The following is a 24,134-nucleotide window of genomic DNA, read 5'->3' as shown; positions in this document are numbered from 1 at the left end:
CGAGCCTAACATTTAATCTCTTCCACGGTTCGAACGATATACAATCCATTTATCATTTACTTCCTTTTCATTTTTATTTCTTTCGTTAATTCTACGTTCTACAATAGGCTGTGAATCGGTTAAGGTCAAGTGAATTTATCTTTCGTCTTCAAAATGGCGAAAAAGAAGAGAATAGTCCGTGACAAAGTCACCCCGCAGTGAGAAACGTATATTTTTTTTCATCTTTCTTTCTCGAAACGAGTACCGGATCGTTTAAAAAATACTAACGTCATCCGAACGAATGATTTAACAGTTTGTCTTTTCCTCTAACTACGGTGTACCTAACCTGCTATGGAAAAATACTTCTGATGCGACAAAGAAATAATTATTCAGCCTATACGAAAGATACAAAAAGCATATACAGGTTATGAAGTTGCGATCTTTTCTTTCTTCTAATCTGTTATTCGACTTAGCGACACGTCTTGGCCTGTTCGTCGCGAGAAAAAGTAAAGAAAAGAATGTATATAATATTATTTGGTTAAGTGCCCCAAGAGAAAAAGAAAACAAATTACCTATCATGTTTAGATCGACTGTATGCACACACATGTGTATGTATTATCGTAATAGGAGCGCGTTTATGCGAGTATATATGTACAATTCATAGGATTAAGAGGAGACAACTATCGTAATAATAATAATAATAATAATAATAATAATAATAATAATAATAATAATAATAATAATAATATAATAATAGTAATAATAATAATAATAAAAATAAAATTGGAACGTTAATGGAAAATGGCGATGATAGTTTTGCGTATTACGTAATTAATTATGTACAAGATAAACCCGACACTTTGCACGAAGTAGCAACACAAAAAAGAAGAAAAAAACAACAAACGAGCGTTGAACACGTTATAGGTAAACCTCGATGAAACAAAACGAGCAAATACATAGTCAGACTTTGAACCTGACGTGAAATGCGTGATAGCTGTTTAACATACTTCTTGAACCCTTTCTCTCAATTGATTTACTCATTACACATTACTACACACTCTCCCTTTTTCAATCTCTCCTCTCTCACTCTCTCTCTCTCTCGCTCTCTTTATTCCCGAGAATGAAACAATAGAGTAAACGCAGAAACGTTAATTCGCCTTGTACGAACGCTGCATGCTGTAACTAAAAATCGTGTACCTTTATTGCGTGTGTGCGGTCCTTTTCTCGACACCAAACACCTTGACACCATACCCTGAATTTTACTCATTTTTCATCCCCCGTTTTTCCCGTTTTCCGTTCTCCTCGCTCGTTCCCAAACCTCTCCCCATGACGAAGGTGGCGTTGCTGAACAACCGTCCTTTCACCAACTGCTCTTCACGAAGTCGGAACGTGTCGGCCGACCGTGACGCAACACACACTGCTCGATCAGAGAAAAGGCGAGAGAAATGCTTGTCAACAGAAATTTGCACAAACCAGCAACGTGATCGCTGGAACCTCTGTACCGTGTAGCGTCCCTGAGACCCTGGACAGTTGGCGCTAGTGCACTTGGGCAGCCTGGCGTCAGTCACTACCGGCTCCGCTGTTGCCAAAGTATTCTCCGGCATCGCCACGACATATCGGACACGTCCGGTTTGACTGCAATCAGAAAATGAACAAACCACCATTGCTAACTCAAACCTTTGACTCAGGGAAATCCATTTGTGGGCTCTTGGTACAGCTGGTGACGAGCACTGCTGAACACTTTAAAGCGAGAGAATTAAGAGGGGCAGAAAATTGCGGATTACAGCGATAATTTCATGATTAAACGTATCTTACCTATATCTTAGAGAAAATTGTGTTTTTTTACCAACATACTTACTTTGAGCCACTTGTCGATACATTTCGAGTGGAACTCGTGCGAGCACGGTAACACGCGCAACGACTGTAGGGCCTCGAAGTCACACATACAGACCACGCAGTTAGTCTGGTCTCCCTGGTGTGTTTCCGCGTTGAATTTGTACGAGGGCAGTTGCTCCACTTCAGCGCGAGTCAATCCTCGTGGTTTGGCTTCGCCTAGCCTTTCCGCTAAGGACAACAAGGCTTCGTAATTTTCGGTCGCGGAGTCCGGCGAGGACAACTCTGCCTGACTAAATGGAGATAGTGGTGGGTTGCTGAGCATTGCGCTGTAAAATGCAACATTCCGGCAATTGTACAGATAAAATAATCGGACGAGGGATGTTCGTATAAAGACCATGGATCAGAAGCGAATCGTTCTAATGAATATACCGATACTCACAATAAGTGTAACAAGAATTCTGGATAGGTAGTCGGCGGTGTGCCTCTCCATCTACTCGACCTTGATCGTCTTAGCGTGTGAACGTTCGATGCTGTACGTCGAGTTCTCGATTGAATCATTTCCAATTGACCGTTCCTCGTTTCTGACAAGAATAGAGGAGTAGGAGTAGGAGTTATGACTTGAGTGAGGGCCGGCGGTGAATATGAGTGTGGTAGTGGTAACGGAGCACCGGCTGTAGCTCCCACTCTGTGATGATGATGGGATTCTATTAACTCTAATTCAACTTCTCGCTGTAACAAAGAGAAAATGAAAAAGGGAAACATCAAATGAATATTCCGTTTTAACAGTATTACAGAGCAGTCTATATGTATAAAGCTTGGTCTTAAATAGTAAACTGTACTTGTTGAGAGAGTTGATGGTGTGCAGTGTAGTGAGTAGTATGGACGGGTGGTGGAGGCGCGTGAGCGTGGTGGAGAGCTGCTACAGGACCTCCGGTTGGCGTCGGGTATCCTCTAGACGCTGCGCCAACTATCGAACCGACCAAGCTGTGGCCTGGGTGGGTCGGATGTGCCGTTGAATAGTGACTATGATGGTGGGTGACCTGCGTAAATACATTCGACTATCAGAATGAAGTAGATCCCAAAATAACATGTAATTATTAAAAGGAAAAGAATATCAGTATTACATATTTAATTAAAATTACTATTAAAAAAGAAAGTCTTTTATCGCCGCGAACATACGACCAAGCAATAAAAAATTTTCCTACGAATGAGAAATGTGTTAAGTAATAAAAAAAAAAACAGCAATTTTTTGACCCGTACCTCGTAATTCACAAAAGAACACCCATTTACCTGGCACGAGTGCGCAAACGCGTGTGCCCCGGTATGCGCATATATGCCATGCAGCTGGCAGGGGATCCTGTAACCTGTCGCCTGGGGATGCCAGAGCGGTTCCTCGCTAACGGCAACCCCTAGACCGGAAACACCGACTTGCCCCACGTCCACGACCACAGGGCCGTTCACCCCTTGCGCAGGGTGGTGTCCCGTTCCCGGCGGATGATGCGGATGCGTCTGATGCGCGTTATGCATGTTGTGATGCGAGTTGTGCATATTATGGTGGGAATTGTGAATATTGTGATGGGAGCCGTGGATCCCGTGGTGGGAATTGTGAATGGGCGGATGAGGCGTATGGCCGAGCACAAAAGGATAGGACAAGCCGAATGAGTCCGTGTATCGTTGGTAACGATTTCTGATGGTTGGACTGCCGCGTGTGGACATGTGATTCCGTGGTGATCGCCTTTGAGGCGCCGCGGAGAACTCCCACGGCGGCGGGGTCGTGTGTAATGGCGGTGTAGGCGACGGTGGCGTTGTCTCGCGGACTTCTATACCGGAAACAGCACCGTTGCGGGATATTCGACGACGTTTCCTGGATGGAGACTCGCTCTAGAAACACATAAACGTCGATTTCGCATAAAAAATTATGAAGTAGGGAAGCGGGAGAGGGGGTATGGGTGGGAGAGGAGAGTCAGCGGTAAAAATTTTGTTAAGGAATATTTCGTTCTTTTATGTACCTTTCGGCCATCGTCTTGACTAGGCTGTCTGTAATATGGCGGCGATGGCTGTATTTGTACAGGGCTCAGAGGTAGCTGGTTTGTGGCTAAAAAAAAGGGAAAAAAGAACGGGCCGTTTACTTTCAATCCGGGGGACGCAACAAAGAGACTGCAACAACCCGTACGTTGGACCAAAGATCGATATACTGCTTGAAAAGTTTTGGGATACCTTGGGAACTTCTGCGGTACTCCATATCGACGCCGCTAGCTCCGAGACCTGGACTCATGTTCAATAATGGACCGCGCATCGTGTTCTCCTGTAGGTACATACACGTTTTAAGAAAAAAAAGGAACTGCACACGTACAGACACATACACAACGTACGGAGAGTGTTGGAAAATAGAAACGCTTACTTGGCCGCAGATGTTGATGTGCAGCGGAGGAGAATTGGCCGGTGGACCAACGGATTCTTGTGGAAAATGGGCTGGTGGACCTCTTGATTGTGGACTATGCTGTGGAGGCGGTTTGTACCCCACGCTAGATCCGCCTACGTTCCCGTGATACGATACTTCTTTACCGTTCGGTCCGGAAGACGTCCCGACACCCGGACAGTCCCTAAATATGTACAGAATCAGAAAAATTGTTAACGACGTACTACGGGAAAACCACGACGCTCGACGGTACGATGAAACTCTAAGATTCAAGACTTTTTTCATCTACTTAGTACTGTACTTAAGGATGTACGCAAAATTAAACTTTACCAAGTGGATTCAGAAAAATAAAATATTTCACCGTAACGTCGATGTATGCCTTATTTGGGACTTTTTCTTCTTGATCGCGATTTACATCAATTCTCAATCGATTGGGTATATCGATGTGTATTGAATTGATTACGATTATCGGTAGTAGCGTATTTATTTCTATCCTTTTAACCATAGCGCACTTGTCGAGCAACAATACACAACGATACTCGTCTGAGTGGATACAAAGCGAGAATAATATTACTTCTATCCACACGGAGTTAAGTAAATGTAGTTATATTGCGGGGTGTATTTAGACGAGTTGTTTACGATATCAATAAAACGCGACGAATCCATCGCGAAATGTGGTCCTGCTCTCAGAGAGTTTCAAAGTCTCTATATGAGACGGATACAAAACACGTGGCAAAGAAGAACGCGAGGAGCGCGGAAGAAGAAAGTGAACGTGTATATACTCATTTGAAAAAAAAAGAGAAAAAGAAAATGATACTTATCAAGTGGCATGCTAAACAAGATAATCACTGAGGGAAATGTATTAAATATTGTACGTAAATAGAACAGAGAAAATAGAGATGAAACAAAATGAAGGAGGAACAAACGTTCAAACATTCGTATAGTAGACAAGAAAATTATAATTACTTTGTTAACGAATACTAAAGGTTATTTATTGATCTGAATAGTATCTTCAAGGTCGCGTGCTATATGGTGTTCATGCAACAACGAATCGCTTGATAACAGATTGGCGAAATTTGCATTCCGCAAAAGAGATGTCATATCGAACAAAAAATACATCTTGGCCACTCTCTAAATGCGTGTAGTGTATTTATTTGTGGCATGTATGCATGAATATCATGTGTATATGTGTATTATATCTTCCTATGTAGATCGCTATGTAGATCACGATTTTCTGTGTGTGTATGTACAGGTGCACATCAGATAATAGCTCCATTTCTTGCATGCACACGCGTATCTACATATGCGTCGCGTAATTTATGAACTATGGTTATGAATTTTTAACGACACGTACTGCGATGTTTGTGATGGCGAACAGCGTTAACCAGAGCGATAAACTTACGAAAATACTGTGGCGGGTCCAAGAAAATGGGGGGGAAAGAACAAACGAATGTTCCGAGTGGACCAGCGAACACTAACATCGGCCCGAAAACAAAAATGCGTCGCGGTTACATCTGCGCTATAACAATTCGAGGACACCCCTGCGCGCGTTTATTATCGTCGATTAGAATCGTCGGCTCTCCAATGTCGGTTACTCTGGAAATTAAATACACACTTGCCAGGTCGTACGCGTCACTTAAACAGAACACTTTCGCGGCTGTCGCTTGCTCTCACTCTTCTATACCGATCGTGTTCGCAATAGCAAATGCACAAACCCATCTGAGCGAGCATTCCGAGTTCTAATCGATCGATCGACCGATCGATCGACCGATTCTATGACGAATCGAGACTTCTTTGGTGTTACAAGGGATTGCATAACTATATTTCTGAACAAAAAAGTCAGACGATAATTATTCGTCTCGTTACGCGATAACAAATCGCGGCGCTTTCGATCACTTTGACCAGCACAAACGTTTGTGCGAATGAGTAGTGCGTATCGTCTATAGGAATAAGATTTGAAAAAAAAGTCATAGAAAAAATAAAATACGCGCTATAACACGACCAGATTCGTTATTGCAATAATATACCCGTTATGGAAGCGTGGTGGACATTGTCGATACGGGTATTCCTTGTTGCCGGTGTATTGCTGAGGTATCTGGGCGTGCTGAGGGTGTTGATTATGCGGGTGCCATCCACCACGGGCGTGAGGCGGCGCTGGTGGCCGCGAATGGGGCCCCGCCGGTGTGCCACCGGTTACTACAGCCCTGTAACGTCCCTGCATGCCCAAGCCGCGATGCTGATGATTCCCAGGGCCGTTCATTCCCTCCCCCTTCGCTTTGTCTCGTTTCGATCCTATTATTCTACCCTCGTTCTCTCTGTGCCTCTCGTTTTCCGCCACTCTTACGTTTTTCCTTCTCTTTCTCATTCACTATGGACCACCGTATCGCTCCTCCCTTTTTTTTTTCTTTTCTTTTTTTTTTCTCCTGGTTCGTTTTCGTGGTCGAGACTGGGAGGGCACAACAGCGAGAAGGAGGTTAACCTCACCGACCGACTTCGATCCCGTACACGTTTCTGGTCCTCTCGTTCGGAAACGTGCACGCCCCACGCAAAACTCCTCCGACTTCTCGGCTATCGAGAGAGAACCTGGGCGAGAGATTCGAACGTTACACGTCGACGGCGAGGAGGCTAGATGATCGAGAGGCGATTACCACCTCGCGCGCCGTTCTTTCGAAATGTCGAAAGAACATCCGAGCTCGCCGCCATGTTCGAGTGCTCCTCGAAACGGTAGGGCCGACGCAACGGGTCGCGGGAGCCCCACGCTTTACGCGTTTCTTTTTCATACGAGTAAATAATGAAATTACAATACAACATACGAAAAAGACATAGCCATGATTGTTCTAAAGCATATTTTAAACTTTTAAAGGATACTATACGTGACATAGTTGAAAGATGAATGGCAATTTGAAATAACTTCTAGCTTTGTATGTAATATGATAATATTTTTGTATGAACATACCATGCAGTAATAATTATATATCAAAAATAAAAAAAGAAACAATAAAAAGCTACAATTTATGATTGTGCCTGGCGAATTTCGGGGAATTCTCCCACACTAAAGTAGTTCAATCACTATTAACTACAATTTCTAGTTCGAAATATCACCTCGTCAGAGTGAATTATTAGCAAAGTTCGAGTGAACTTTCGCATGGCTTCTTCCGGGTGCCGAGAACTCTCAGTGGCAGCTAGTTCGGACGCCGTTTCCGGTATAAAAAAAAGCTCTCCGTCACCTAGCCTCCATGTGCATTCATTTTCGCTTCTTCCTTTTTTTTCTCTTACGTTTTTTTGAAAAAATATACTCGGTTGGTGCTGATTTCTCTCGCTCGCCGTTAGCAAACGTTTGCGCCCTCGTCATCGTGTTCGCGGTACCCGCCATGAAAAGGAGCGAATCGCGACGTATGCAAATGACGCTTAATAATTCCGAGAGAATATTTATGAAATCATAGAACGTCTATACGGTGATTTTATTACTCGTTTCTGTGCTAGGTCATCGTTGAAATCCGGGAACTAGTATAAGAGGAAGAAGAAGATATGGACAAAGAATATTGGTTATACAAATTTCAGTTTTAATTCTTAGTCAAGAAAAGCCGAAAAATTACGTGTCCGTTGGAATATCGCTCCTCTTCGATGGGACCATCGACACGAATCACAACCGACGACGTTCAAGCGTGAAAAGCTATAGGAGCGTATAGAAAAAAAAACAAGAAAAAATTCACAGGCACACAAAGCGATATACAACACAATAAAAATATTACCTTGAGTTTCAAAAGGTTCACAATTAACTAATCAAGTGGCAGCGGTTAATTAAGGAAGAAAGGTTCTTCTTATCCTTATAAACCGGCTAACAATAAGTAAATGCAAGAAGCAGCACTGTACAAAAGCAAAGACCATGCGAAAGGATACAGAGGATGCACGATAATTAACAACGGGGAGGATTTATTTTTAATGTTCTACAAAAACCTAGAAATTCAGAATGGTCCGTAAAACGTGTCTTATTTCTACTAAAAAATATTTCTCAAGGGCCGCGGGACCATTTGGGTGACGGCGTTCCACGGTGAACGTTAGTGGTACACCATTTTCTGGGCCCTTTGTGTACCCACGGCACACCGTCATTTTTGTTTCGTATCTTTTTTCCACTTGAAATACAGCAGACGAAGAGAAGGCCCGACCCAGGCCACGAAGTCCGAAGAAACGATTAAGTGAACCGGAATATCCAGGCCCCGTTGCTTTGGGCCAGGCCTCCCTCTATCTCTCTTTCTCCGTCTGCTTTTGTACGGACCACGGCTCTGTAGCGGAAAGAGAAAAAAATCTTCCTGGCGACCAATAAGCCTCCGATTGTAGCGAATTTTCGACCTGAACAAGGATGCACCGTCCACCTTCTCGTGGGATGGGCGTTCTAAAAAAAGCTTCGATCGACGGGAATCGAAATTGAACGCGGGGTGGGAGGGGACTTGGAGTCTTTCGGGTTGGAATCAAGGTGGCACGTTTCTCTGGAACTGTGAAGTCCATTCGTACTGCAGGAGACACAATTACTTGGATGGAACGAACGTTCACCATTGGACACGGCGCGTCTTCCTTTTCTTCGGGTACCTGGTCACAAGTTCTCCGTCAGTGAACGTTCAGTAAATTTCTTTTACGCAAGTGGATAGGAAAAATTGTGATCACCAATGATTACTTGGTTACATAGGGATTTTGCTAAAGTTTGAATAAACTTCGAGACATTAGAAAAGAAGCCTATTAATGAAGCTGCTGGTTGGTCAGGTGTTTCAGGATAGAATTTTTATCGGTCACTGATTAGCATGGTATCGAGACGATAGAATGGTTTGCATAGAGCCAGGTGAACACGACATATGTCACGTGGAGAGATAAGAATATCTAATAAAAGATGTGAACACGCGCGACTCGTAAAATTTTTATACATTCGGCGATTCTTAATCAACAATAGGCGAAACTCATGAAATAGGTAATCGAAAATAAAAATTGATCTCTTTTTTTATTTTTATTTTTCGAATCCAGATTTAGGAAAGTAGAGATGCAAATTGCACTTTGCGATTAATATATACTCTCGTAACGTGAGTGTTAATAAATGATTATTAATAAAACGATGAATATATGACGTTTATCATTTATTATACTTTACTAGATATTTTACATCCTTACAACGATGTTGACACTTATTTCCGCTGGCAAAAAGATAACGATACACGTGTACGAATAGTCAGAACAGTATGAATCCGCCATATGCTGGATATTTATTATGTCCTGGGTACTGTATATCATTAACAGAGGAAGGCAATGGACGGAGTAATGTAACAGGTGCTATTAAATGCTACTTAACGTCTAATACGACTCTTTGATGCAATAATAAAAACGTTTCGATGGCATTGTAACTGGACGGCTGGTGGAACTCCATTTTCGTTAGACGGAAAGCAACGAGTTTAAACTTCGAACAAAGAATGGAACCTTCGACGTATAACAAAAAAAGTAATGCGATTGCGATACCAATTTGGAAATATTTCCAATGCTTATTAAAATGCTTAAACTTTCAAGATTCCAAATTACACTTAAAGTACGCATTCTTCGATAGCAGGAGTGGTATCGATTCCGTAATGTTGCATCAGACGACGAAGAAATTGAAATTATTCCGACGTCGACGAGAGGAATATGTTATTTTCGACGTAAAATGAAGAAATAAGACCACGTCTGGTCTCTAAAATTTTAAGACACGTTACATAGACGTGCACGGTACTCGTGGATCTGATCGAGAGAGGCCAGAGCCTCCTGGTGATGTGGCGAGTGCGCGTCTGCGAGAAACCAGTTTACCTTTAAACTCCTCTACCGTGGTAGCGGCTCTCTCGAGACGCGGCCGACGCAAAAACCGTCGAGACGAGGACGAAGGAGCTACGGCGAGAAACGCGTGCACTGTTCCGGACGGCGACGTGATCAAAAGCTGGCTTAAACGGGGTCATACGACCCAAACCGTGATATTCCCATAGAATGTCGACGGACTTTGGGTCCACTCGGCAATTTAGTAATCTGAACATGATCTAAAATGCATCTCCTTCTAACGTACCTTGTGCCAAGCTTCCAATATTAATAAAATAAGGGTATGCACGGAGAAAATGTATCTAACATAAAATGTATTGATCGAACGCTATTGGAAAATGAACCAATTTTTCATGGAAGAAAATTCTGAAACGTAAAACGTCATCCAGAGAATCAGAAGTCTTCGAATTAGCTTGATAACACGTATCAATTGTTGACGGTGTTACGACCGACAACGTACGACCATCCATTTTTTCAGTTCGAAATAAGAAACTGATGACGTACGAGTTAACGAACGCTAGAACGGAATGGATTTCTGACTAATCTGTCTGAAAAATTACTAATCCACTTTCTCTTACTCTTGTCCGAATAAAATCGTACAGTCAGAGAGTTATTTTTCCCGGGAACGTGACTAGGTGTTCTTAAATATTGTCGACTCGGTAGAATTTTCGATGGAAGCGAAGCCACGTTCGAAGGCGCCAGTTGGAGCGACCAGTTCCGGGCGAGCGAGGCTCGGGCAGGAGCCTCCCACGATTATATTCTCGGCCGAAACTCGAAGGCGGGCACAGACCCAGTCGCAGAGTACATGGGACTCGGCCAGTGGCGAGAGGGGCACAAAGGCTCGAATTTATGCCGCTCGAGAAGGCGGCAGCTGCGTTTTCGATTTTCCACCAGCTGGTGGCACGGTGTCTCACGGACAGGGCCGTAGACCTTCGTTCGTCCACTCGACTAGCCCTTAAAAGGCCGGAACGACAAAAGGCGGTCCCTAGGGCGGTGGCGGTACAGGTCGGGACCTTGTTCTCCCTTCTCCCCTCGGTCGTCCTCTTTCTCGAACCCATCTTCCCTCCTTACCCGACGCCCCAATCTACGGGTTTCTATCCCTCCGGGTCTCGGCTTGAAAATGTGTGTTCGGTTCCTTCGAAATCCTCTAGGAATCGCCAGCTCGACGAAGAGGAGGAACTCCAAGGAGCAGTGAGCGCTGCTCTCTATCGATCCAGGCCACCTCGTATCACGAAACTGGCTGGCACCCCGGAGAGAGCGACCGAGAGAGACGGACAGAGAGATAAAGGGGAGGGAAACATCGGCCGGAAGGGGGCGAGAGAAAGAGGATACGAGTGATGGGACGGAGCTAGAGAGAGATTTCCACTTTGCTCTCTTCAAAGGATGCACCAGGACAGGATGGATTTTCTGTTTTCTGTGCGAATTTTCTTCCTGCGCCATCCTGTTTAGCAATTATTATCGGGCTTTTCTATGGTGTGCACGTTCCTCTGTGTATACATGGACGCGGGGCTGACGAGTCTCCCTGGTGCACGGAATTATGGGAACATGCTCGTTATTGATTCGACTGGGAACGATCCGACGATTCTTTCTCTATGCGATGCTGATAGCGAACGAACCGACGAAAAACGTGCTTTATGCAGATGTGTCTCTTCTCTTGCGCCAGGGACGATGATTTATCAAGTTCCAGGGAATTGTATGCGTCAGTGAAGGAAGAAGGTATTTGGTGCTCTAGCTTAATCGAGCTTAACAACTCTTCCATGATATAGTACGGTGTTTTATGTTGTAACGCGATTGTTTCACTTGTTCCGTGTTAAACGATTACCTTTGTATCTGCTACAGGCGCGAGAATGAATCGAGCGAACGTTTTCGAAATCGTTTATCTCAACGACGTTGTGAAATCGGGTAAAAATAATTCAAATCTACTGTATTCGATTAGAAAACACTTTGAAATTGATAAAATTGTATGGATAAGAACGTAAATGAGTTAAGAAACGATTCTACTGTTACAAAGTCCCTGAAACTCCCCCATTTCCTCTAAAAGAACAATGGAGTCCGTTTCGATCCGCTCCACGGAGGAGTTCTTTCGCTTTCGAGCGAAAATAACGCGGACAGATAGCAGAGGGGAACGATTGTGCACCGCGAACGGTCGGCCATCCCAGCCTTCCAGGAGAAACGAGGATGCGTTAAAATATTCAAGGTCCACTCTGACCAGAGTGCATTCGACTCCTGGAGGATGATGCGTTTCCTCGCAGACCGAGACCTAACGAGCTTCCGGCGACTGAATCAGATTCCTTCGCGATTCGAGTAACTTTGATTTCTTGGGGCCTCTCTAAATATTTTACAGAATCGCTGTTATTATCATTTAAAGCAGGGAGTCTACTTCAATCTTTTAATGATACGAAGGCTTCATTCTGCATTTAATTACGACATTAGTGGTACTGTTAACAAGTGCAATTGTTTTACACGTTCCTGTTACCAGAGACACTGCTATGCGCTGACACAATGCGCTCGTATCAAATTAACCCCCTGTGCCTTACAAGTTACACTTGTCGTGTGAAAAACAAAGTCCGTAGGTGATAACGAGTCGCTCTTGTTAACGTGGGGTACGTTCCAAATACGACTAATACACAGTGCCCCGAAAAAAACGCATCGACGTCGCATTTCATAAATAGTACCCGGAAAAACAAATGATAATAATAACTTTCTCACGTCAGAAAGTGAGAAACTCTACGTTCAATTTCCCTTCCGGTTACATCGGATTCTACAAGACACCCTGTATACATTTTCACGTCACACTAAGCTTCTCGAATTAACTTCCTTCTCGCAACCTCCTTCCAGCAGCGTTCCGTTACCTTCACACTCAACTAACCTGGCTGGAAACTCGAAAATTTCCCCCAAGTATACAGAGTGTTCATTTTAAAAAGTACGCCCTGCCACATGGAAAAGGGAAGTACACTGGCGCGTCGAATACGTCCAACGTCCTACTCGTACCACTATCCAGCGCGTAATTGCCCGCTAGAGTCCCGAGACGAGCACCGCGACCGCCTTAATTTATGCGTATATACGGGTGAACGGTAACAGGTACATTTAGCCCTGCTGAACTGGACCTACTGGTTCGACGAAATAAACGAACCGGACTAAAAGCAACAATCCGGAAACGGCAGCCTGTTCTGCTTCCATCGTACGGTATACGAGCCCATCCTCACCGTCGTGCGTCCATGTTTGTTTATGCTAGCATGACGACGGCGACGACGACGACGACGACGACGACGATGACGAGAAAGTCTCCGTGCACCGTTGCACGTCTACCCGGACTGCTTGTTTCTTAGTCACTGCGGCTGATGACTAACGAGACCTTATTCGATCGCATTGCTTTGAGAAATTAGCGTCATGACCTGGCGCTCAGTTCCAGGGCCACGGTTGTTGAGCTTACAAATTTTTGGTTGAATCATCGCCGATCGTATCGATCGACTATTGGCTTCGCACAGACTTGTATCAAGCTAGAACAAGAAACTATGGAAATTAGTGTTTGTCAACAGATTTCGAAAACTTTTTAATACGTTCCTGAGTAAATTAATAAAAATCGTAGATAAGTTGGTATGGTAGGAGTAGATGTAGAGCAATTTAATGGAGGATGATACGTTTCTAAAAAAGGAGTTAGAAATATGAAATGAAGTTCTCCATCGGAGCTCTAGTTTTTCAGCTAATGGAGTTTGAAAGTGCGTGGATGAAACACGATTTGGATGCGGCGCATCCTACGCTATTTTGAAGTTAATTATCTAGGAAACAGGGGCTTTTGTAAGAAAAAAATTATTCTACCTTTTCCATGCATTTTTCAACAAAGTAATCACTTTCGAACATTTTCTAAACTCGCAAGAAACTCCCCTGCTCTCTCCTACAATTCAGTTCCACATAAATCACTATGGACGCATCAAGATCTCAAAGCATGTATCAATCATTGCTAGACTTCAGCTCCAACCCTCATAAGAAGCAGAGCCCATCGCATCACGAAGTATAATTCATCGATATAAAGACGGTTAACGAGCCTCGATTAATCCCGCCATCAGTCTTACTCCAGAGCCAATTAAATTCGTAAACTTTGAAACGCGTGCGCGCGCCCGCATGACGCGGTCAAGAAGAGGGCCCCGTGACCCTTAAGGGCGCGTTTTATCCAGGGTTTTTTCGCTCATACGGACTTTTCCATCGCGAGACCAACGACAGGAACACCGGAGGAGTAGTTTCAGAACCGGCGAGCCCGTATGCGTCATCGTGCCCGCATACCGCAGCGGCGAATTACAGTCGTCCCTTCTCTCCTGCTGCCACCCTATAATGATAGGATATTGTGGCCAGTCCTCGAGGGAGCTCGTCTTCTCGACGATCCACAATCGTAGTCAGCACGGTGGAAAGGTTCCCGTAGAAAGCCGACTTTCCACCTGGTGTCCTGCACACACCAGTTCTTTCCATGCCTATTCACGAGTCTATCGGGCAGACTTGGGACTGTGGGAATAAAAATTCTCACAGGTTTACTCTTTCGAGATTAACGATTAATAAGATGTTTGATAAAGGTAATGGAAGAGATTGAATAACGGAATAACTAGAGTGAACCTCGGAGGCTATTCCATACGGTATCTGCTCCTTTTGCAACGTTCGGTTATTTTCAAGCGTGACGCATTGATAAAAGACGATCGCGTCGGATCTCCGATGCCAATGTCGCGGCACAACGTGGAAATGGACGAAGTGTTACATTTTCAAATCGATAAGCATACGTCGGTTTGAAAGAACGACATGTTAATTTAAATACTTGCATCGGTATAACAGAGACATACGAGAAATTCTTAGTGCAATATATTTTGGATATTTTTTGGTTAGATCTCGTGAATTGTACAATCTTGAAGTTTGATCGTCTATTTTATTTTATTTTTCTTAAATAAATTGGATGCCGCAAGTTAAGTTATAAATAAGTCCTCGTTAGACGAAATATAACGGAGAGGTCATGATGCAACGTGGTACGACGCACTCTGGCGAGTTTAGTCATTTGATCGATTAGAATTCTCTTTTGCAAGAAATTAGTACCTTGCGAAATCTCTTGTTCCCTTTAATACTGTTACTGTTTCTATTATCTTCAATCGACTGAGTTAACAAGAATATGGAGAAGGTTTTATCGAAAATTATTTCAAGACTTTCTCGCGATCTTAAGTTAATCGTAACACTCGTGTATTAATAACTTAATAAAGACTCTTTCGCTCGTTTGCACAATCGTTTACACATCAACGACTGATTAATTACTTATTTCTCCAATTCTTTCACCTTCTATCTAACTCAATCCCACATTTATACAGTTTACAAGACTTTTCAATTAATGATCCAAACTCACTTTCAATTTTTATCCTTTATTGCTCTAGTAGGTCCCTGCATTATCCCAGACGGTACAAACATAATAATTTTTCTTTTAAGTAACTAAATAATAAGGGCGTTATCATAAATGACAAATATTCGAGTGTAGTCAACTTTTTTAGTCAATCGATGTATATATTACCTATTTCGTCATCCCTCCACTAAATAACGCGTCATTCCCGGAACGTTCGATCTATTTCAAGGATCAAAAACAGCCCTGTGTCATCGGGAAGATCGGTGACAACGATCATACGCGTCATTTTCAGGAGAAATAAAACCGTGAGATACACGAAATATCCGTATCGCGGTCCAACGACCGTGTTCAAGGAAATTCCTCAGCTTTCGCAGGGTCACGACCGAAAATGAGGAACAGTGGAACGAAGGAAGGGGCAGGGTTCGTGAGTCAAGCTTGTTCAAGGAAATTCCTTGGCTTCGAGAGTCCCAAGCAGGAGAAAAATTAAATTACGTTGAAAAAGATTTATATCGCTATGGAACACAAAAATTTTCATTAACAAAATGTAAGAAATTTAACAACCACCTCTGACCCTTCCTATTGTCCGTAGTTCATGGCTCGAAAGAGCAGGTCGGATACTTTAAACTTAGGACCTTTATACCTAATTCGAATTGCTGCCAATCAAACTCTTACGAAGGGCTGATTTGCAACCCCCTCGTATACCTGTCCGCCAAGAGTAGACTTATGTATAGAAAATTCCCTCGGAGATCTGGAACCCTTCCAACTACGGATATATACGAAGGTGCGGGCAACGTCCACTTCCTGAAAAACCCAGGTGGACCTACCTTTCTTCGGCCACCACCTGCCCCTGACTGTTTAGATCCCTCCCGACAAGCCTGCTCCTCCTCATGGCGTCGCTTTCCGTAGGATATTCATGGACAACCAAGCAGGCCAGGCTGGCCGGTTTCGAAACGAGAATACACGAGGTGTAATTCCACGCGATCGATAAAGAAAACGAAGCTTTCGATTCCTGTGGCGTTTTGCGGAAAGAGACGACGACCGGAAGAGGAGCCCGCACGGATGTGACGAAACGTTGAAGGGTACAGAGGCATTGCGTGACGACTTGAGAAATAGTGATGATTCACTCTGTGCCCATTTTGTTCCAGAGTATTACAATTGTAATAACGTAAAAAGTATCTCACTATTTGTGCACAATGCGTTCCGAAAATATAGGCTGGCCTTCATGAAAAGGTTGTTGAAGAAACTGAGGTACGCTATTTAAGAAGGGTCCAAAGTTGTATAATTCAAACTAGGTTTCCAATGGAATACGGATTTAAGTCCTAAGCCCTTAAATTTTATAATTATTCCCAGACCTTCTGCTAAACCTACGAGCGTTATAAATTACTGAGTAAAATTTCAGGGCTCTCTTCCATAACTTTAAATACTCTAAGAAATACTTTAAAGTATACACGTAGCGATATATTGAAAAATGTTAGCTTCGCGACAAGCGAAACAGAAGAGAAAAGAGAAACACGAGGAAGCTATAAGAAGAACAAAAACATTGTTTATCACACTAGTATCACATTTCTTCCTTCGTGAATGCCGGATGGACCGACCAGAAGGAGAGAAAGAATAAAACCAAACGAAAGTATGCAGAGAAAGACACATTATTAGTCACATATACCCTAGCGTTTATCCTTTAAAAACGAACCTACAGATCTCTATAAGCAAAAAATTACACTATTAAGTCATCAGTGCTTCAACAATGGCAGTTCGTGTTAATTTCGTTCAACAGGCACACTGTATAACTACCTAAATATGTAGCGCACGCAATTGTTTTTCATCAGCGGGAACAATAGTTACGATAATTCCTTTGCAGGAGCATTTTTAGAAATGACGGAAATACACCGGGCCAAAATACAGCCGTAACTAACCTTTCAGCTCTGTGTTAGTCGGTCACGTACACGATCGGTACGATACTGCGCTTCGTTTATCGGCAGAAGTAAGAGCGATCGCTAGAAACGTGAATGCCGTGAATTTAAACAAAATGCGACTTTAGATTCTGTTCCGCGTAAGGTCAAGCGAGTATCGAAGGAAATTCAAATCGTAATAGCTGATAGGAGAGGGAAATATTTGTCGAAATCACTTGATCGTACCACCGTTGCCAACTTCACGGCAATCATGACTATCGCAGGATTGACCAATAGAAACGATTAAGAATCTTAGCCACAAGAAATATGTCTTGTCTGGTTACAAAAATGAATAGATTTTTATCATAGCGTATCGAATTTTCCGAAAGTTTCATCAAACTTCGAATAACATTAAATATCTAAATACAATTTCATTCTTCGGCCACAGCAAATGGAACGAAGCATGTATTACAATCGACAAGTGTGAAGGTAGTTGTACACATAGTGTATCGTTTGTATCGATGTTTCTCCGTAACGTTTTTACCGCGACACAAAGCGCGAGACCTTGACGAACGGAGACAAGATACACCGCGAAATAGCCTGGCAGCAGGCTTCAGATGTATGAAAAATACGTACGTATCTATTGTTGCGCAGTACATATATTACAGAGACTCATAACTAAGATAGTACATAACTCATGCGATTTTCTCTGGTAAACTCCCCCTGCTCGTTCCGAACGCGTGACGAGCATGAATCGCGACGAGAAGCATTGACGTAGAGGGAAAGAATCGAGCGAAACAGCGATCGAGCAGATAATCGGGGGAGAAAAGAAAAGCCGTTTTGGTGTGTTAATGCCGTTGATTACTCGATAAATTGTTGAGTAAGTCGTGTGTACGAGAAAAAGCGTTTTCGATATACGTTCGTGAGATACGAAATGCCCGCCGGAGGGCGTATCGATTGGAACAAAATATTCGTGGCCAAGTATACCGTTCCCGAGTGTACGCTAGCATGTCTGTCGTCCCAAGGTTTACGTTTTCTTACGAACGGAACGTTACAAGGGTATAGACACGATCGGTACTAACGGGGAGAAGAACGGTAGAATGAGTTTTTCCTACCGTATGGGGTAACACTCCCGCGTCGCTGTCATGCCTCGATGTCACCGTTGCTGTATGCGAGCGGTCAAAAGCTGAGGCTACGATGATAGTATCAGTCGCACGTATACACAGTGACACCGTAGACGGCACACGCATGTACGCACGCACGCGCGCACTGGCACACACACGCGCGTACGTAAATCAACCACCACAACGGGCGTGACACACACGAGACACACAACCTGACCCGTTGGCGGCGCGCGACAGACTGAGACGAAACGCGGCTCGCTAGACTGAAAGGGGAGGTGGCCGCGCGGTGGGGAGGAATACCAGTGGTGGGGGAGACTTGTCGCATGGGTGTACGCTCTAGCACTGGCACCCCGCGTTTTCGTCCTATGGCTCTAGCCACGATACGGTCGATAAACGTTTTGTCGACAGGGCTCGATAAGATTTTACTTTTTTCGTTCAAATCTGTGTTTGTGAACGAGGGAGATTGCAGCGCTATACATTACCAGGAGGCATACTGTTCGGTTTACTATCTTGAAAGATTATCAGAACAAACGAAGCTTCAGGGAATTAAACTGTAAAACAGTTGCGTTACTTGTGGTAAATGTGCTATACTCATAGGTGATAGCATGAACGATATATCTCGAGAAATTATTTGTATGGTATTTAAAAAGGAAACGTACTGACGTAAGGCTGATTGTGCACAATTAAAGTCGATCGAGGATTGATAAAAGTGCAGAAAGTCTGTCTACTATGAAATAATTCCACTATTGTCTACCAAACGTGTTACTTTTCTCATTCGATAAAAAGAATACAATACGCTTCGAATTGCGAATTTTATATCACGTAACGTGCACATTCGCATTCATATCCACAATGATACCATCGATCGACGCTAAATGTAAAACTGTACTATAGGGACTATATTAGCAGGTAATTTAAGTGTCACCTGCTTAGATCGAGAACCGCACTACGATTGATTTATTTACACGAAAAAAGGAGAAAAATTCGTTCTTCGGTATCAGTGAAATCTCACTGCTCTCGTACATCCCTGGGTCCTACAGGGTTTAGTATCGTGAAGGGTAAGCTGAGAGGAACGAAGATAGGTGCGACCCTAAAGCGAGGGAGTGCTGATGCTAAAGCCGCGAGCATGTGAAGGGACCTTCAAATAAAAAAAGGTAGGATCTACCGAGCGAGTGAGCGAACAAGAAAGAGAGAGAGAGAGAAAGAGAGAGTCTGGTCCCCCTTCTTTCGAGACCAGGGAAAGGCCGCACCCACGCAGTTCTTGAAGATCACGCTGGGTCCCCGCTAGCACAGCCCTGAGCGTGTAAGTAAACACACCAAAGTTCTGGTACTTGAACATGGAACGTATATTTTCCACGAGGTTGGATATCCATGAAGCACAAATGCTGATCGCTCATGTGAACGGAGTCTTTCAGTACGGTAATTGTAAGAAAAAAAATACCACGGAGAAAAACGACATTCTAAATCGATACGAAATAACTTATTACTATGCAAGGTGCGAGGAAAGAGTTTCATTACGACTTCGAATCGCGCATAAAATGCATAGAGGGGCGAATGAAACTTATACGGCTCTGACCATTGTTACTCTGATCACACGACGCTTGCACAATATCGACAAAGTTGCGCTACGTTTTCGCTGTGCAACACCTCCACCTTACCTTTAAAACGAATTCGCGTTCGCCTCTATCATAATGATTATTCTTAAAATTATTCAATACTCGAACATAAGATAATCAAAATGCACATGCCTGGCCAGCAAGTTGGTCATTGTTAGGTTAAGCCAAAGTCAAACACGTGGCAACGCCGCGCTACAGCTGTCATATACGCGTCACGCATCAAGTCAAAGCTCAACTTATTCTACATAAGTGTTTTATAAGAGCTGGCCGCGCGGAGATCAGTCTCTTGTGGCACGATACGAAACGGAACGACGATGCTGGAAAGAAGTTACACGCTGTCCGACTTTTGATCGCTAGGAAAAACCATTTCTCCGTTAAAGGACAGCATTATGCGGCCAGGGTAACTACTGGCTCTGTGTCGGACTACCCAGCTTTACCTCGTAACATTCTCATGCCACCTACTTCCCTCTCCCAAAATCCCAGACGGGAAAGTGAGTTTCGGAACATGATTGTTAATTTTACGTAACATGTAGCTCGCTTGCTCGCTAGGAACAAGTTTCCCCTCCTGCTTTTACTCGGATCTTTGTTTGATATCGTACTTGAATTTTCTCTATCATCGCCTACCGATAAAAAAAGAAACGAACAAAGTTATTTATACTTTTCATTGCAGTCCTTACGCTTTTCTCGAGAAAAACTTTCGTTCTCTCTCCTTCTCTGTGTGAAAAAGAGTCAACGCTAGCGATGCTTTCAAAAAACAAGCGAACGTTATCGTTATAGCGATGTTAACTTTTATGATGGGACAACGAAGAGAAAGAGAGAACCGATAGAGAAATAAAGGACTGACAGCGAAATAGAGGATGGAAGGATAGGGTTAGTCTGTATCAACTGTGCACCCTTATCAATTGGAAAATTGGTGTGTGCAGTGGGAGCGGAAGAGGAGGGGACTCGACTACGTTCAGCTGGTTGGTGGGGGACGAACGATTAGGTTTACGTGCCTGCCAGGGATGTACGTATCGAAGGATCGAAAAAGGGGGCTATCGTATAAAATATCGAATTCAGGTATAACTTTAGTCTCTATAGCCTCTGCAGTGACTGTCTTCGAAGAATCGTCTAAAGTCAGAAATTGTTTTAACGATCTGCATTGTCTATGCACCCTCAACGAATTAGGAATTTCGAGTCGGCGGGGCTGATAGCGAGAGAAGGGTGCTCGTACAAAAGCCAGGGGCGTATCCAAGGAATAGAGGGGAGTCTTTGTGTGCACGTTGTGAGAGAACTGAAGGAACGAGCAAGTGAATCAGCGAAGGATAGAATATAGTTAGAGGGACGAGCGTAAGAGAGGGATGGAAGACGAGCAACTCAGGCGTTTAGGGCGCATGCGTCACTCATCGTGGGCGTCGGGAATGTGTTGACACGAGAAGCCGAGAGAACGCTGTGGATCTAATGCCACGACGCTCGTGTTATCGACGATACGGTTCCTATACCGAGGGTCCGCCCCGTACTCGCAAAATCTGGGTCTTCCATCTTGACGAAATCGGGTCTATCTGCTCTATGAAGATTGATGATTCAGAAATTACTGCGCAGATGATAAACACAACAAACGGGAATGAGCACCGAGCGACCGAACCAAACCTTTTTCTAACCTCTTCTGTATACTCTTATATATTTCACTCGATGTAATTATCTATTCACTCGACTTGTCTCTAGAATCAATATCTCTGTCATGGTATATCGAATTGGTGATATATAAATATTCGTAAAATTTTTTTGGACAAGTATTCATTGTTCGCTATAAAACTGGAATAAATTTCAAAGTACCTTTCCTGCATCCCGTTCGCTGCTAAGAAGCAATTTTTTCAGAGGATTGTTGTTTGCTGTTTAAAGACTCGTGTAGCCATAGAATTTGCCACGAGGTTGTAAAAAATGACGTTCTCTATATAGCAAAATAGTTGACTATAGCGTAGCAGGCTTGGTGACCTGGCAGGTAAAAATAATTATTAGTTATATTTAATAGCGCTTATGAATTATTGACTACTATGAGTACCTCTTATATGGAGCATAACGATTAAATACTAAATACTGATAAGCGTTGGACGTATAAAAATGTTATTTAATGTTAAAAACAGTATTAGAAATGCAACCATCGTAATTACACGCCAAAAATTTCAGCCACTATTACGTCAGAATGTACATATTAACTTTTATGCATGAGCAAAGGCTGGTGGTAGGACTATTGAAAAATTCTATGCATTTATGAGTACGGATTTTATAGAGCAGTAAAAAAATCGCAATTGTTGTTTACAACTTTTGTTGATAAAATAAAAAGTAAGGAAGACACGTTTTAATTCTTATATATTTCGAAAACTAGTATTTCTTAGTATGTACACATAAACTAAGCCCATAATCGATTACATGTCACATGCGTTTAAATTTAAAGGATCGTCACAGCTTCCTATTGGGGGCTAGTCATAACGATAATAGTTTTAGATAAAATTTACAAGCAATTGCAATAAGAAAGATTTCATTTAAATTTATCAAAACGTTCTCCATTTTGAATGATACCTCTGCAGCTCTCTTTCACGTGTATTTATTATGGTGACAATGTGTGTAAGGGTATGCATAGGAAATAACGTACCACCGCTATGTGGCACAAATACGACGAAACAGCGAAGCCCGAAAACAGTTTGAAACGAAAGCTTTTTGCTACGTACACATACTTTCACGTACACATGACGTACGTAAGTGTTCTTGCACATATACAAACAAACTTGTATCCCGTTTGTACACAGGCATACGTACGTGTACATATATATAAATTTCAATACGAATGAGATAAAGGAAAAAGACAGCGGATAAAGGTGGGGTATGCATTGGAGAAAGATCGAAAAAGTTTATGTCACAAGTACATATCGGTGCAATCGAATGTTATTTGTATGTATATATATGTATATATATATATAAATATCTTTTCTTATGCACATAGGGAACACGTTTTTGCGCTTTATGTGCATCCTCTGTTTACGAAGGGCACTTATCAAAAATCGAAGATGGTATACCACAATGAAAGCCAAATACGAAATGGAGCGGACAAAGAACGTTGGACAAATTGAATGGTGGGAGAGTTAGAAAGGACAAAATGAAATTAAAATTAGGGCTGTCGGTATCATAATGACGTGTTACGGGGAAGCTTCTTCGAGTAGAGTAGTAATGTTTAAATTCAGTCACCAGAGGAATGTTTGGAGTATCTACGTACAAGCAATGGGAAGTGACGGGAAACAGCACACCGTCAAGGGGTGAAATAAAGATAGGGGTCGAGCGAGCGAGAGAGATAGAGAGAAAGAGAGAGCGCGCATCCAAATTTCGGAGGGAAAACTCCTACCTTTTACTGGGATAATCTGGGATTTTCAGAGCGATGTCATAGCAGAGTACGTTGGTTGCGCTAGGCGAAACCGACGGTCGGCGATGGCCGTGCAGCTCACCACTGAGAACACTGAGGTCGCTCCATGTCTCTCACTCGACCCAAGCCACGACCCCGCCCATTATGGGCCTACTGATATTCTCGAGGCCGTATGTTAAACCATAAACTACCGAGTATGTTCATATGTTTGATTAATCTCGCCCGTAAACCGCCGAAGATATTCTCTGATATTCCGCGTAGCGATATTTGCGTCGTAAGATTATCAGCGTTCTTGGCTACTGACGTCAAATGCTTTCACGAACTTCGCTTATTTCACCACAAGTTAATGGCGGCACCACTTGCTTAACTCGTGTTATTTCTGCCGATATCGACAGAGAAGAAGCTCGTGTATTGGTCAAATAGCGTAGCTTCATCACGTTCTCCTTTTTTATGAGAAATATCTTTTCTCTTTTGTTCGATATCACTTATCCTTGGAATAATAACAATGCACGTTGATTTTTCACTGACGCTATACCAAGATGCGTAGCTCTTGTTATCTCTCTTGGCACTCAGCGCTTCCACCTTGTATACATGCAAAGCCGCCATACCATCAGTTATGCATACACATGCTTGATAGATTTTAAAAAGTTTCTAAGGTAGAAGAACGTCAGATAGGTCGCTTTTTC

The 24,134-nt window shown here is 43.1% G+C and overlaps 3 protein-coding genes across 5 annotated transcripts; 2 read left to right on the top strand and 1 right to left on the bottom strand.

Moving 5' to 3' along the window:
* Window positions 1-1,385: 1,385 nt before the first annotated feature.
* Mura (ring finger protein murashka) lies at window positions 1,386-23,771 on the bottom strand. Of its 3 annotated transcripts, none has more exons than XM_076902436.1 (10): window positions 23,431-23,771; window positions 6,262-6,817; window positions 4,217-4,418; window positions 4,033-4,120; window positions 3,825-3,910; window positions 3,076-3,696; window positions 2,655-2,855; window positions 2,255-2,544; window positions 1,838-2,141; window positions 1,386-1,614 (listed from the first exon to the last, which is right to left on the bottom strand). In XM_076902436.1, exons 2-10 carry the CDS (start codon window positions 6,597-6,599, stop codon window positions 1,540-1,542), a joined length of 2,205 nt encoding a protein of 734 aa, XP_076758551.1. In that variant the 5' UTR covers window positions 6,600-6,817; window positions 23,431-23,771; the 3' UTR covers window positions 1,386-1,539. The 3 variants fall into 3 exon arrangements, with proteins under 3 accessions (XP_076758551.1, XP_076758553.1, XP_076758552.1); XM_076902438.1 differs by having other exon boundaries at window positions 3,106-3,696; XM_076902437.1 differs by lacking the exon at window positions 23,431-23,771 and adding an exon at window positions 18,430-18,989.
* Window positions 17,642-21,726, top strand: LOC143428213 (uncharacterized). Its single transcript, XM_076902935.1, has 4 exons — window positions 17,642-17,648; window positions 17,763-17,946; window positions 20,978-21,113; window positions 21,222-21,726. The coding sequence occupies exons 1-4, from the start codon at window positions 17,642-17,644 to the stop codon at window positions 21,345-21,347; spliced, it is 453 nt and encodes a 150-aa protein (XP_076759050.1). The 3' UTR covers window positions 21,348-21,726.
* On the top strand, window positions 19,776-21,284 carry LOC143428645 (uncharacterized). The gene is made up of 4 exons (XM_076903686.1): window positions 19,776-20,076; window positions 20,168-20,201; window positions 20,253-20,545; window positions 20,725-21,284. Exons 1-4 carry the CDS (start codon window positions 19,776-19,778, stop codon window positions 20,829-20,831), a joined length of 735 nt encoding a protein of 244 aa, XP_076759801.1. The 3' UTR covers window positions 20,832-21,284.
* Window positions 23,772-24,134: the final 363 nt, after the last annotated feature.

Source organism: Xylocopa sonorina, chromosome 10 (genome assembly GCF_050948175.1).
Source record: "Xylocopa sonorina isolate GNS202 chromosome 10, iyXylSono1_principal, whole genome shotgun sequence".
NCBI classification, from domain to species: Eukaryota; Metazoa; Arthropoda; class Insecta; order Hymenoptera; family Apidae; genus Xylocopa; species Xylocopa sonorina.
Note: the sequence above shows the minus strand (reverse complement) of the source record. Positions and strands in the feature narration are given on the sequence as shown.

Coding starts and splice junctions, on each gene's coding strand:
- Mura (XM_076902436.1), bottom strand. CDS start 6,599: ATGAGAAAGAGAAGGAAAAACGTAAGAGTGGCGGAAAACGAGAGGCAC. Junction 4,419..6,261: donor CCACCACGCTTCCATAACGG/GTATATTATTGC, acceptor GTACATATTTAG/GGACTGTCCGGGTGTCGGGA. Junction 2,142..2,254: donor GAATTCTTGTTACACTTATT/GTGAGTATCGGT, acceptor TGCATTTTACAG/CGCAATGCTCAGCAACCCAC.
- LOC143428213 (XM_076902935.1), top strand. Junction 17,947..20,977: donor TTCAGATGTATGAAAAATAC/GTACGTATCTAT, acceptor TGGTGTGTGCAG/TGGGAGCGGAAGAGGAGGGG. Junction 21,114..21,221: donor GTATAAAATATCGAATTCAG/GTATAACTTTAG, acceptor TCAACGAATTAG/GAATTTCGAGTCGGCGGGGC.
- LOC143428645 (XM_076903686.1), top strand. CDS start 19,776: ATGGAACGTATATTTTCCACGAGGTTGGATATCCATGAAGCACAAATG. Junction 20,202..20,252: donor CATGCCTGGCCAGCAAGTTG/GTCATTGTTAGG, acceptor GCCGCGCTACAG/CTGTCATATACGCGTCACGC. Junction 20,546..20,724: donor CCAAAATCCCAGACGGGAAA/GTGAGTTTCGGA, acceptor TTTTCATTGCAG/TCCTTACGCTTTTCTCGAGA.